The sequence below is a fragment of the Onychostruthus taczanowskii genome, unplaced genomic scaffold (assembly GCF_017590055.1).
Source record: "Onychostruthus taczanowskii isolate IOZ18803 unplaced genomic scaffold, ASM1759005v1 scaffold196, whole genome shotgun sequence".
In the NCBI taxonomy this organism is placed as follows: Eukaryota; Metazoa; Chordata; class Aves; order Passeriformes; family Passeridae; genus Onychostruthus; species Onychostruthus taczanowskii.
Window position 1 is genome coordinate 89,039 of NW_024499195.1, and position 15,104 is coordinate 104,142.

At 41.2% G+C, this 15,104-nt stretch overlaps 1 protein-coding gene across 2 annotated transcripts in view; it reads left to right on the forward strand.

Moving 5' to 3' along the window:
* Positions 1–15,104, forward strand: part of PALM2AKAP2 (PALM2 and AKAP2 fusion) — a 220,199-nt gene that overhangs the window by 69,249 nt on the left and 135,846 nt on the right. The window contains exons 5-6 of one of the 2 annotated variants that reach the window (XM_041402284.1): positions 495–596; positions 7,523–8,227. The exons of the other annotated variant lie outside the window; for it this stretch is intronic. Of the exons in view, the coding sequence (XP_041258218.1) occupies positions 7,534–8,227 (694 nt within the window). The 5' untranslated portion in view covers positions 495–596; positions 7,523–7,533. The remainder of the gene's footprint in view (positions 1–494; positions 597–7,522; positions 8,228–15,104) is intronic. 2 annotated transcript variants of the gene reach the window in all.

A 15,104-nucleotide genomic window follows, 5' to 3' on the forward strand; every position in this document is an offset into this window, starting at 1 on the left:
AATTTTAAAAAAAAAAAAAAAAAAAAAAAAAAAAAAAAAAAAGCCAAATTCTGATTAATATTGGAAACAACGAGTACAAAATAGCTGGTTTCTTATCCTACTCAGTCAACATTAGCATTTTTAGGCTTTTATATCTCTATTTGAAATGTCATGTATTCTGGGTGATGCATTGGGTTTGTTCCTTACCTTTCCCCCCACCCCACTCCCCGTTTTAAAGCTCACCAACTTGATAAATCCAGAACCTCCTGACAAATAATTTTATGTGTTCATCTGACATAAGGTTTGAGTCATCTGGACCCACTCCCTCCTGCCTCAGCTAGTCTATTGAGCACCAATCACAGGACAGTGACTTTGCACTTTGTTTGCTTTGATCCAATTATCTAGTACAAAGCTCCTGTGACTATTGTCAGGGCTGACAACACTCTGCTGTCTAAGCAATGAAGCCACTGGGGCTCGTAGCACAAATCTAACTGTTTCCTGTTCTCTGACACCAGATGCAGTAAATTACATTTACTCCCAGATCCCTGAACTCCCAACCCTCTATTCACGAACAGCAGAGCCAGTTCCTGGGTGGGACGGATCAAGCAGAGTAGCTGGTAAGTCTCAAGGAACAAAGTATTATAATACCAGTCCAATAGCCATGAACTCTTTTTGTTATATTACTTTAATGAGTCTGGTGTCCTGATATCATTTAAATACCAGGAAATACTGATTGATGTGTATTGTAAATAAGTCAAGGCTTTTTGAACTGCAGTGAGTACTCTCAAAACAAGGTAGCTGAACTATATACAAGTACTGTAGGAAACACCCTTTCTTTTTTTTTTAACATGGACACATTCAGTTCTTTCCATCTCTGCTGGTACAAATATTTAGGCCAAGGTTTTGTGTCCTCTCTTGTACCCATGCAACTCCAGACAGGCACTCACAAGACCACATACATTCTTCAAATATTTATTTGAAGTCATCTTCACTTCTTTGTGTGCCATTCTCTCTTCTTGGGAAAAGGTGGGCTTGTTTTGTGCTTAGAGTCATACAGAAAATTTTCTAACACTTATTTGTCAGATTATGTGTGTGTCTTAAATGTAACAACAAGACTGTTAGAAGCTGTACATTTTTATTGTTTTCAAAATTCTTGTTTTCTAAACAATGTACTCCCTATGTCAAGACCAAATTGCTGGTGGCTACCTAAAAGGTGCCCCAAGGAAAGGGATAAAAGGTGGCTTACTTGAGAAATGGGTTAACCAGCATAGCAAAGCAATGTTTGCAGCTAAGGCACTGTGCACAGCTATGAAATGTGTAATTTTTTCCATAAGTTCTGTTGCAAGCCATTCCAAAATCTTTTCTTCCACCAATGCTTACCCTGATCTGTCTTTAAAGCAAGCTTTTCTGTGTGTTTTGTGCCACTGTGTCAAACAATGAGAAAGTAATAACTTCTTTCATATTTTGGATGACTCAGAAGCCTTGTTAATGTACTCCTTGATAAATGTATCGTGTGTGTGCAATAGGTGTTCATAAAGGTCGGCTGTAACCATCCATCTTAAAACAGGCTCAAAGTGTAAGTAGATTTTTTTTTAAAGCAAAGCCTCTGAATCCACAAAACAGGCAGAATCTAGATCCTTCTGTTGGCACGTTGGTATCTTGTCCTGAAGTGCTGCATCATGTTTCACTCTAATTAAAGCTTCTGCAGAAACTTGTACTTGTGAATACTGGCTGTCATCTTCAAGTACTGCTTTCAGTTCCAACTCCATTGTCCTGTAGTTTTATATTCTATTAGCAGATCACATTTTGCAGTAAATATGCTTTGGTTAAATAAAGACAACTTAGCATCAATGTTAATTCATTTTGCAACTACTTTGACAAGCTGGGCTGCTAGGTTTTCTCACAGAGAACAAACATGCACACAGGCAGATAAGTAAGGTTCTCTTATTCACTTCTCTCATGGCAGTGCCTTTTACTGGTGAACAGCTTTCTAAGAAATTTACGCATGTTTATGTATTTACTTACCCAAGTGGCTTTAATGTATTCCCTGGGTCGGTCATAAACCACACGTTATGCCAATATCCAAAAACATTGCAGTAAAATCACAGTAGAAGACATGAAAATAAAATGTTGACAGAGTCAAAAGCTTAAGCAAATTAGCCAGAGTTGAAATACAAAAGGATCACTCCTGTTAACTTTCTAGGACAGCATCCTCAAAGAAGTGCTAGAACTTGTTGCCTGAAGTCTCCCTAATATATAAGACATTGTTACATGACACTACTCCATACCATAGATAAAAAAATGTATCTTGCAGTTCTTCTTAAATATAGAACCATAGAATTTTAGATTTGGGTTGGAAGAGACTTTAAACATCATCTAGTTCCAACTACCCTGCCGTGGGCAGGGATGCCATTTACTAGATGAGGTTGCTTTGGACACCATCCAGCCTGGCCTTCAAAAACTTGCAGGGATGGGGCATCCACAGCTTCTCTGGGCAACCTCACCACCCTCTGAGTATTTAAATCTGCCCTCTTTCAGTTTAAAACCATTGCCCTTTGTCCTGTCTGTATCTGCCCTCATAAAGTCCCTCTCCCTCATTTTTATAAACCTCCTAATGGTACTGAAAGACTGCAATAAGATCTCCACAAAGTCTTCTGTTCTCCAGGCTGGACAATTCCAGCCCTCTCAGTCTGTTTTCATGAGAGAGGAGCTTCATCCCTCTGATCATCTTCATGTCTCTCCTCTGAATCTGCTCCAAAAATGTTCACATCTGTCTTGTGCTGAGAATTGCAGTGCTCCGGGTGGATAGAGTAAGGGCAGAGTAGAGTGGGACAGTCTCCTCCCTCAAGCTGCTGGCCACTCTTCTTTTGATGCAGCCCAGAATACAACTGGCTCTCTGGGCTGCAAGTGCACACTGCTGCCTGGTATCCAACTTTTCTTCCATGAGAACCCCCAAGTCCTTCTTCTCAGGGCTGCTCTCAATGACTCCTTCTCCCAGTCTGTCCTCACATTTGGAATTGCCTCAATCCAGGTGCAGCTCTTTGCACTTGCACTTGTTGAACTTCATAAGATTCTTGTAGGCCCACTTCCCTGGTTTGTCCAGGTCCCCCTGGATGCCATCCCTTCCTTCTTTTGTGTCAGTTGCCCTGCTCAGCTCTGTTGCCATCTGCAGATTTGCTGAGGCTGTCCTGGATCTCAGTGCTCATGTCATTTATAAAGATACTGAAGAACACCAGTCCCAAGAGAGAACCCTGAGGAAAACCACTCATCACTGGCCTTCACCTGGATACAGAGCCATTGACCACAACTCTGGCTCCAGCCAGTCAGCCAATTCCTTTTCTACCAAATGGTCCATCCATCAAATCTATGTCTATCCAATTTGGAGGCAAGGATGTAATGGGGGACCATATCAAAGGCCTTACAGAAGTCTGGATAGATGACATGTTTTGGTCTTCCCTTGGTGACCTTTGCCATCATTCCACCACAGAAGACCCTCAGATTAGTCAAGCAAGATTTTCCATTAGTAAAGCCATGATAGCTGCCTCAGATAACCTCCTTATCTTTTGTGTTCCTTGGCACATCGTCTAGGACTATCTGCTCCATGATCTTTCTAGGCACAAAGGTGAAGCCCATTGGTCTGTAGTGTGTAGTTTCCCAGTTCTTCCTTTCTCCCCTTTTAAAAAATGTGGGCAGTGTTCCCCTTTTTCCAGTCAGTGGGAACTTCACTTGACTGCCATGACTTTTCAAATGTGATGGAGAGTAGCTTGGCAATAACATAGAATTAAGGAATCATTTACTAGTTTGGGTAGGAAGGGAACTTAAAGATCATCTCTTTCCCTCAACCTGTCTGCTGGGGGCAGGGATACCTCCCAGTAGACCAGGTTGCTCAGAGCTCCATCCAGTGTGGCCTGGAATATCAGCCAGTTCCCTCAGGACTCTGGGATGCATGTCACCCAGTTCCATGGACTTGTAGCTATTCAGCTTCATCAAGGGATCCCAAACATATTCTTCACTTGCAGTGGGAGGGTATTCACTTCCCTCACATCCATCCAGAGAATTGGGAATGCTGACTCCAGTGAAGACCGAGGCAAAAGAACTCATTGAGAGCTTCCTCTACATCAGTTATCACCCATTCTCCCTTCTTGTTTACAGGGAGATACTTGGCCTTTTTTTCCTAACCTGTGTACTTACAGAATTCCTTCTTGTTGCTCTTCATGCTCCTTTCCAAGTCCTATTCCAGCTTAGCCTTGGCTTTCCTGACCCCTGACATTAAACTGTATTCCTGTACTCTCCCTGCGTCACTGTCCCTGCTTCCACTGGTAGATGTTGCTTTCTCACTCATTGATTTGAGGAGGTGACTTTAGCTCAGCCCTTTGATGGTTTCCAGCCTACGTGGTTTATTTCCTATGCACAGGGATAGAGAGGTCTTGCATGCTAAGAAAAGTGGTTTCAAAGCCTTGTCAGCTCTGGTCAGCCCCTCGGTCCTTGAGGACAATTTCTCAGGGGATCTCATTCACCAACTCCTTGAACAGCTGAAGGTTCTGTCTTGTAAAATTCAGAGCTTTGTCTTTGCTCCTTGCCAGAATCATGCTCCTCAAGGTCACAAACTCAAATACAGCCAGGTCCACATGATTTAACTATCAGATTTTTGCTATTTGCTTTGGAATTCATTCCTACTGTACAAGCCTTCTTTTAATGCACAATACTGACCTAAATTTGTGCATCAAAGCAGGGATTGTCTGACAGATTGCATGCTCTTCTGCACTGTAAATACATGGCACTAGACTATTTCACATGAAAATCACCAATGTGTAATGAAAAGTCATGCACCAGATAATATTTTTAATTTGCAAAGAAAAAGAGAAGCACAGGGGAGCTGTAGGGGAGCTCAAGGTGCTACTTCTCTCTAAGAAGGTAATAGGCAGCCGGTTAATGGACAGGTGGTGCCCTCTCTTTTGAGTTATGATGTTCAGGACAAATCAGGAACTTCTGCCCATTAGAGATTATTTTCTGAATGTGCTGTTGCTGCCTCATGGTTCAGCTTAGCTTCAGTTCAGCTGGCCACTCAGAAACATGCCAGTTTCTTCACCACAGAGAAGCCAGCCTCTATTTTTGCCTTTGTAATGTTGAAATTTATTGAACAATATCTGCCTGAGCAGCGCTGATGAGGTCAAGTGATGTTGAGTTCACTCATCCAAGCCCTAGGCACCAAGCCAATAAACAAAATTCTTCTTCCTTTCTTCTTACCCCCCCCCCCCAAGAAACTGCACCTAGAAAGTTCTAGAGTGTTAGTGTTGGTACCTGCATCTCTTTGTTCAATTATCACTGTAAATTGGATTAAAGGCTTCAGAGCAGAGGCACTTGAAAAAACCATAAGGGTCACTTACACACCATTTCCTGGGCTGAGACAGACCAGAGCAAGTGATCCATGCTAGCTGCTCTCTGAGCTTCCATATGGTGCTGTCTGACAAAGTTTCTTTCAGACCAATTGCTTTGTAGCTTAATTGCTACTAGCCCTGGGGCAACAGTTTTTTCTTTATTTCCAACCTTAATTTCCTGTTTCCAGCCATGCTAGCTGCCTTGCAGTCTCCAGCTGCATGCCTCAGAGCAGAGCTCAGGTCTCAGCCTTGCAGCTCCCTTCTGGCTGGCCCAGGCCAGGCATGAAAACACCAGCACAGAAGCGATATCAAAAAACTGTGAGCCCTACTTTAGTGTGGAAATGGGCCCAGGGTTGTGACAGCTATGGACACAACTAGTCCACAAAGCTCCTGAAGCAGTGATAGTACACAGTCCTTAGGGATAGTCCACTAGGTTGCAATGGTCAAGGGGAGAATAGTGCTTTTGCAGCCCACTCTAGCCTTCAGCAATGCTCACTCTCAAGAGGCAGAAATGCTGCTCACCCACAGGCATCTCTGTCCCCTGGCCCCATGCAGGTGTTTGTGTGGTGTTGTACTTGTCCTAACCAGTTCCTGCTGGGGCTGGCTGAGGTCTGAGCAGATGTACACGGCATGTACATGGACAGACCCAACCATTTTGCCCACCAGACAGCACTCTGAGGGGACAAAGGAGACCACATCATGAACAGCATGCACATGCTCACCGGCACATTAATTTTCTGTCTAGCACTGTAGGCAGTGTAATGATGCATGTCATGATAAATTTCCTATTGATGATGATATACTTTGCTTTAAGGTTACAGGAAAAATAGTTCTACTGTGTGTGAATAAAAAGACTGAGAAACTATATTCAAGTAACAGTAATTTTTTATATTAATTTTTTTTAAATACAAACATACCAAGCTACATTGATTCTTTGGGCAAGGATATTCTCTACTCACTTGAAAGTAAATCAGGAAAAAAAAGCAAACATTCCAGTTTGTGGTATTCCCAGGTAAGATAAATCATGTTTATACCATTGAGGTTCGTTGATGAAAGTGATCATAGTAAGTTTCACAAACACTTGTCACTGCCTGTGGTAATTTGTAATTAAGTGTCTGTGGATGTCTGTCCAGGAGCCAAATGTCTTCATATGCATACAAGGAATGCTTAAACAAATGAACACTTTGGAAAGCCTGAGATGCCTTTGCACATTTTTTATTTGAAAAGCTGTCTAGTGGTATGTCATCATATCTCAGAATGGGTTTTGGAGCAGAGTAGACTGCTCATCTATTCCTACTGTGTGGTCTACACTTTTCATTTCATTACTACATCCTTAACTGCTAGAAAACCATTGCTATTCTAAAGCAACAGCCCTCACACATGTTTTTATGTGTTGTTTCATGACTCCTTGTAAATCAGTTCCTTATTACTTTTTTCTTCAACTGTCACAGTGGTGCTTAATGCTTAATTCACATAAACAAGGGAGCACATTTGGTTATTTTGTACATTCTCTTAACCTGGAAGCAGAGGTCACAGTTGTTGTCTTGGTCTGGAAGCTGAGAGAACTGTCCTACCACACACCTGTGGGAGAACTTGTTCTATTCCATGAGATTTTGTTTTCCCACATGCAGAAGAGAGATAAACAATATTTCTTCACCCTTCTAAAATGTTTTGAGTGCTACAAATGGAAGAGTTAATCAAGGACAAGTACTGATAGTTAAATGGTCTGGGTGTTGCAACAAACAAAACTTGTTACCAACTAACTGATAGTTCGATGGCAGAAAAGAGAGTAGAGGGGTTCTCTCCGAATTTTGAGGCAAGTTCAGATTGAAAAGTTAGAGGGCAACCTGCATGCTATCACCTCCCCCTGTCTAAATTACACCTAACCTCTTGGTGCTCCTAGTTGACCAAAGACGGCTCCAGGTGACGTGAGCTGGAAGAGAAGGTCCTGTTTGAGTGGATATGCCCATCCTCCACCTACATAAAAAGCCATAGTGTGACAGTGTCCACAGCATTGCACCCCACCTCTAACGTAGAATGCTTAGGCCTTTAGTAGCAGGAGACAGGGAAAAGGGGCAGTGTAGTTTTCTTTGTCTGTTTGGCAATTAACCATTCACTGGCTTTTTTTGTTGTAACATGCACTTCCTCTCTTGTTTTCATTCAAGCTTTGTGCACCATGGAAATTAATGTGGAGAAAGACAAACAGACAGGAGAGACCAAGATTGTCTCTGCTTCACCTGTTGGCCCAGATGAGGCCCATCAAAGAGGATTCAAAGTCTATGATGATGGTTCCAAGGTAGTCTATGAGGTTCACTCTGGTGGCACAGTGGTAGAAAATGGAGTACATAAATTAAGCTCAAAGGACGTAGATGAACTTATGCAAAAAGCTGGACAATCAAGTGTAAAAGGAGGGTATGAAACAATGACTGTGTCAGACAAAAATGTGGTAGCCGATGGAAACCTTAGCCATATGAAGGAGCAAATGCTCTTCAAGGAGGCAAAGCTAGAAATGGTACACAAATCCGGCAGAGGATGTGCTGTGAACCCTCAGCCACAAGACAAACCCTGTCATGGTGAAACCCCAGAGCCCAGTGCAGATCAGCCGGTGACAATGATATTTATGGGCTACCAGAACATCGATGATGAAGAGGAGACAAAGAAAGTGCTGGGCTATGATGAGACCATCAAGGCAGAGCTTGTGCTGATTGATGAAGACGATGAGAAGTCACTGCGGGAGAAGACAGTGACTGATGTTTCCACCATGGATGGAAACGCTGCAGAGCTGGTCTCTGGCAGGCCCCTGTCAGACACGACAGAGCCCTCCTCTCCTGAGGGGAAGGAAGAGAGCCTGCCCTTGGAAGCTGCCCCAGGTACACAAAAGAAAAAGCGCTGTCAATGCTGTATTGTCATGTGAGCACCTCCTCCTTCCCCGCTCCAGGCAGCTCCCGCTCCACCACTTACTTAGACCTCACTGTACTTCTAACTGCAATACTGTGAACTGGAAGTGAATGCCTCCATTGCCTTGCAATTGGGTTGCTTTTCTTTCTAGTTCTTCTGGAAGAGGAGTGCATGGTTGTTTTCCCATCAGGCATACTATTTGATGTTGGGGAGGGGTTGGGGGCTTTTGGCTTCTTTTTTTTCTTTGTGTTGTTGGTGATGGTGTTTTGTTTTGTTTATCCTTAATACTACAGAGTGAGAGATAAATGAGAAATGGAACATATGTTTTCATATTTATTTGATTTTTATATATATATTTTATATATATAATGAAAACACTTTTTACATTTTTCTTTAAGTATCTGGCAGGCTTGATCAGATTCCTAGGATTTTGTGGGAGTCTGAGTTTCACAGCCACCAGATATGAGAGCCTTAAAAAAATGTTACTTATCCTTTTCATGAAAAATCACATTAAGCATTATTTTATGTATCATATTTTTTATTTCTTGGGGAAAGCTCAGATCACTTTACTGTTTTGATTCGCTAAAAATCAGACAAGCCTTTCCCAAAAAATCATTTTGGTTTTTAGTAACTTTCCAGTTTAGTTTGCAGTGCCAGAAAACCCATTAACCATTTCCACTAATTGGTAATACCAGAAGTGGACCTTAATTATTCTTTCTAGAAAATGTATGAATGATCATTTTGCCTTATACAAATCTTCCAGATTACAGTATTGTATATGCACTTCATCTCCCCAAATTACAGTTGAAATTGACATAAAAAAGATGCAGCTGTCACACCAACAGAAATGGAGTCACTCGTCAGTTACTTTCCGTAACTCTGCCAATGTTTATACATGAAATTTTCCTGCTGAACTCCAGTCGAAGAGGGATGCTGCTTCCTATTTCCATAGAATATAAATGAACTTTTCTGATAGTCTGACCCTGTTCCTACTGGTTTCAGTGGTGAAATTCTCAGTGCTGGGAATGCGGGCAGGGCCAGAGTTTTCTTTTGTAGTTCTTACAGAAGTAATTTTTCACAAACTGTACCTCCAGTGCACCTACATAGTGACAGGCAATTGGGTCTGATGCTGCCCTGCTTGTCCAGGTAAAACTCCTGTGGAGGGCCACTGGAGTTTTGTCAGAGCAGCTGTTTTGGGAGATCCTGTAGCCACAAGACTAATGTTTTCAAAAACTGCTGGTGGTTGTGGATGCTTCATTTTCTAACATGGGACACTAAAAGATGCCTGATTTCCAGTGCATTTTTCTTCACCTGACCTCTGAAAGTCAGGCCTCTTAAAAACAATTAAGACGAAAATGTAAAAATGTGAAGGCATCCAAAATCAATAGGTCTTTCTTTTTTTTCTTGTTTCTTGATTCTTCTAAATGAGAAAGCAGCTGGCTTTTTCATGGTGAGTTATTATGAACCTGATTCTTGTGTCACACTGGTTTGGCTTAAGTTTAACTTCACTCATGGTAGTGGAGTTACGCTGGAATTATAACTACATGAGTGAGATTAAAAATTAAGTATTATATTTTCTGATAGTGTGAACAAGTACTGAAGATTATTTTGAAGTGTCTTTGAAACTATCAGACTTTAAAAATCAATAACAGCAACTGAAAAAAACAGTAAAAAAAAAAAAGAAAAGAAAAAAAAGAAAACAACAAAAGCCTCTTTTCAATCTGAGGTAGTTCCTATGATATTTCTCTTCTTTCTTGGATGGTGCTTTTACGCATTAATTGTTAGTCCAGAGCATCTGATTGAACACAGTTCTTGCTCTGTACTCTTTTCTTTCTGTGCCAGTAAAAAAAAACACTTGTTCAGTGGTGGTAATATGAGGCGCACTGAAAACCTACACATACAAAAAAGCAAAAGGTAATTCCCATGTTAGGTCACTCAGCTGTCACTATGAAACTGGTCAATGAAACTTCTCACCACTGCCCAGGTGACTGTGAGACAAAAAAAAAACCAAACAAGTAGTAAAAAAAGCAAGAGTAGTGAAAGACAGTCTCACCTCTTTGACACCTGCAGAAATGTTGCTCACCTCCATATCAGCTGGAGTGGCAGAAAGGAATAGACTTCCACATGCTCCCTTTGCCTCCCCTGGGGGCATTTGTTTGAGAGAAGGACCAAACTCACCCAGAGAATCTCTGCACATCATTCTTTGACTCAGGCTTAGGTGGTAAAGTTTTATCACAGAGCGAAAGGGCCACAGAGCCTAATATTGCAACAAAATGTCTGGTGGCTGTTTGTTAAAAACTAGCGGCCTGTGTGTGGTATTGGCTGAGTTGTGTGAGGTTTAAGGATTTTTTTGCTTGTTGTTGGGGTGGTGGTTGGATTTTGATTTTTTTTTCCCTTTCTCTCTTTTCCCAGAAATGCTGAGCATTTACAATTTTAAACATTTCTTAAAACAAGACCCTAAGTTTCGATCCCAATATGGCAGGTGAGGCTGCCCCCCAGGCATGTTTTGGAGCCCTGCAACACAGAGGGTGAAGCCCTTTCTGTCTTGCATCTCCGTGTGAATGATGAGGGGGCCCAGCACACTTTGCAATCTTTCTGTCACTCACCAGTAACACTCAGATCTCCCAGCCAACTCCTCCTGGCCTGGCCACTCATCTTGTCGCTCACCACCTTTTCCTCTCTGGGTGTGATGCCATCTTCTCAGCCACCCTGGCCTCATGGTGTCTTCACAGCCTAATCTTTTTTTCTCCTGCTGCTCCTGTCCCCATATGAACTTTTTTTTTTCAAAACCTCCTGCTTGGGAAACTTAGGGTATCATACTAATCTAACCCGTTCTGTCCCTGCATCTCTTGAGCCATGTGCACCCCTGTCAGATGACCTTCTGGTTCAGCACCAGCTCAGAATTTTGGGGATGACTCCCTTAGCAGCCAGCTTTGGGAAATGTTTGCTGACGCTGGGACCAGAACATGTCTGAGACCACTGCACCATCTGAGGCACAGCACAGTGGAGAGATGGTGGCACACCACAGTCCAGAAGTGGCCCTTTAGTGGTTAGAAGTAGAGCACAAGCCTTAAACCTTAAACCTCTCAAATATCTACTGCTCAGTACTTGTAGCTAACATTGAGTGCCTAGGAAGGCCAGTCGTTTTTATGTGTTCGCATTAACTCCATGGTTAACAGGCCCCAGTAGGTCCAGGAAAGCTAAAGGTTCACCTGCATAGGATTGGTCTTTACAGGTCAAAGGCAGTTCCCCACCTGAGGTCAGGAAAAACATGAAATAGGAGCTAAAGGGCCTGAAATCACAGGGCCTTAGCTGAAACACTTACTGCAATCATCCTCCTCCACAAGGGCAGCAGCCATTCCTGGACATGGCCTTGTCCCTTCTAGCCATTAGCATGCAGCCAAGTTACAGGGGAATTCAGATGCATTCGGCCAGGCTGATGAATGTAAACTGGTTTTCCAGGGATGGTTTGGGCTTTGAAAGGGTTGGTTTTCCCTTTCCCCTTACCCTTGGGTAGGAGGCTGCCTGTGAAAATCCATGCACAATCAGGCACAAGGAAAGCGGCCTGCTCTGTGGTCAAGCAGAGAGAGTTTTTTGTAAGGATCATTATGGGATGGGGTTTTTTATATTGTTTAAAGCAATTGTTTTTATATTATTTTAAGCAAAATCCCTGTCTGTTTAACTTATGCCATCACATGTACATTTTCAGTTTCTGCCTGAGGGGATATGAAAAAGAAGAGTCAAACACTGGTTCAGTAATAGCATTTTGCCACAACAAACTGCTCGCCTTAACTTTTGTAAGAAAAACAAAGAAAAACCTCTTTTCAGTGTATTTTTTCCTGGACTGGGAAAAAAGTAACCTAGGAAACTTTTTTATATTTTGTATTTTCTAAGTTTCTATATACCCACTCTTCATGTCGTCCCTTGTTTACATTCAGGGACCAATTCTTTTGCAAACCACTGCATTTTACTTCCATTTTTTCTTTTCTTTTTTTTTTTTTTAACAGAAAAAAATACAAATCAAAAACCACAGCATTATGATTAGTGGCTAGGCAATCTCTTTCAATTACTAGAATATCAATACAGAAAGAAAAGAATTACAGGGTTGTTTTCTTTTTTTAATTTCTTGTGGCTGATGTACTGTATGGTATATGTTTACAGAACTCCTCTGGTCTGCCTTTGTGATGTTATCTAAATGAATGACGAAGTAGGTATGATGTGCCATTTGACAGTTTGCCTTAGCACTCTTGAGTTTCCTTCTTCTTTTTTGTATCTTTTATTTCCTTTTTTTTTTTTTTTCAAAAAAGTGCAGGCTGTATTCCAAAGCTGTATAAACACAACATTATCTTTCAATCCCCAGCAAGAGAAGTGTGCATAAGCCCTTCTTCAAATGTACCTCTACCAGTGCAGTATGAGACTTCAGCACTGCAAGCAAAACCGTGCATACCTAATTCTGCTGTGTGTAGAACTGTTTCAGTCAACAGGACTCCTCACAGGAAGAGCATTGTAGGAGTTTGCAAGATCAGGGCATGAATGATCGACACAGAGCGTAGTTTGGGTGCTCCTTACATACCTATACAGATTTTATATGCTGCTGAGTTTACCAAGGTGGTGTAATCAGAGAGGCTAACTCTAAGCATTGTACCTCTACTGAGAAAAATACAAAACGAAATGGTACTTAACATCTGGTAGGATCAGGTCCTGAGTCAGCATTGCATCCATGAGCAAACATTCAGAGGGGCTTCCCCGACAGCTAATATATTAGTCCCCTGCCATTGTACCTAAGTTCACTGCTGATTCTTCACACTCAAATTATTAAGATTCCACAGACTAATTTGAGCAAAAAGATAGCATGGAGAGTTGCTAGAGAAATAAAAGGCGTTCTACCTTTTAATTTAGTCAAACATCCAAATGGCATACTTGGAAAGTAAGCGGGGATATCATAGAAAATGTAGTATTTTACATTTGTGTATTTTTTTAAGGAATAAATATTTTTGTAATGAGATACAAACCCTAGATGGGTATTGAGTTTTGGAATATCATCCTTCCCATGACATTGAGCCTTTCAACTTTTTCATACGTTTATGACAATGCCCAAATTCTTGGGATCTTTTGTAGACCTAACCACATTTTTTTCCAGGAAGAAGGATCACAACACTTTTTAAAGAGGCAATTTAGAAGAGTAGAATCCAATATAACTGCTATAGACACAGCTAAATAATTAAACATGTTTCACAGAAAAAGGTGGGCCTACACTTTCTACAGCTAGACATTTCTTTACCTAGAAAGCCAACACAGTAGGCAATAGCTAACTACTTTCAGCAGAGTGGTATGGCTAATAGGGGAAACACGTTTTGTCATATTTTATCCAACATTAGATTTCAAAGTGCAAGAGATGGTGCCACTGGAAAAAGTTGAACAAAATATTTTAGACGAAGTAAAGGACTTTCCCACATGCTGAGGCATGGACACTTTATTTTTTCTAAACTCACTAAGTTTCAACCAGTTCTCGATGTCTGTTGGAAAGTTTACCATTTGCTCAGATTGCGTTTCTTGAGCCTTCTGAGCAGCAAGAGTAAACTTTAGTTCTCAGCTTAATAATTGCAGACTATGACAATATCCAACAAAAATATAGACTGTAATTTTTGTATGTAAATGAGTAAATTCTATAAAATGGCTGAATTTATTCAGTTTAGAATATAAATGGATTGTCACCTAGTCCAAAGAATATAAATCCAACTTGTAACATAAACTTCTATTAACTTAGCTTGTAAATAGTGGCAAGGGTGCATGAAGTTCTTTAAGATGTCCCACTTGTATTTAAAATTAAACAATTGTAAAACGGAGCCTTTTTCCTTGTGGGTTCAAAGAGTCTTGCAAAATCTATAGCTTTTTACCTGTGATGGTTCCACTTAGGCTGTTCAGTGGATTAAGAACAGGCCACTTTTCTTAAGGGCAAACTTGTGAAGAATTCCAAGCCCCTTCCTTCAGTTTGCAAAAGCTTCTCTTACTTTGCGGGGTTTTGCTGCTATTGTATTTCAAGGCTTTCCTGCAATTGTTTCCCAAATTCTTCTCAAAGGTGGATTTAGGGGTTTGTTCTAAGAATTAATCTACTTCAGAAATTGAATTAGAAAACCCTTAATTATTTTTTTAGAATTAGCCAAGTAACTCATGCTCAACAGTTTTGGTATATTTATACATTTGTAACTTGCACTGATATGTTAGTGACATGTACCAAAATTTAGACCTTGCGTATCTATTCATAGGTCTGTAAGACCTAAAGGTTTGCCCATGAGCATAAAATCAAGCATCCAAGTAGTCCTTTTTAATGGGATGACCCAGACAAGTAAAATTTAAGCACATGCACAAATATGTATAGGGTCTGGTCATTAAGCAATATGCTACAGGCAAAGCTTATGCTGCTTTAACTGTGTCTTCTTATTAGTTTAATTAGAATTTTAAATGGTGTTGTGAAACCGGTGCACTTTTCTGCAGAGGGTTTTAGAGCATGGTCTCCTTGCTGACTGTGTTTGAGGAGACAAACATCCTCCAAGAACTCTCAAAATCCCACTGCCTGGAGACGCAGGGGACAGAGAGGTAAACTTTATATCTCCACACAAACACAACAGAAAAGAGGCAGTGTAACATTTATTTCCAAATTTTTCTCTCTACACATCTCTGCCCCAGACTCTGCCTGTCCCCTGTCTCTGTGCTTGTTCTCATTCTGGACACTATGGCTCAACTGATCCCTTTTTTTTCATCCATCTGCTTCCCTTTTTGTAGTCTAGAAAAAAGAGGGGGAAGAAAGGAGAGACTGGACTTATAAAATTCACCCTAGGCCTGCTGGTG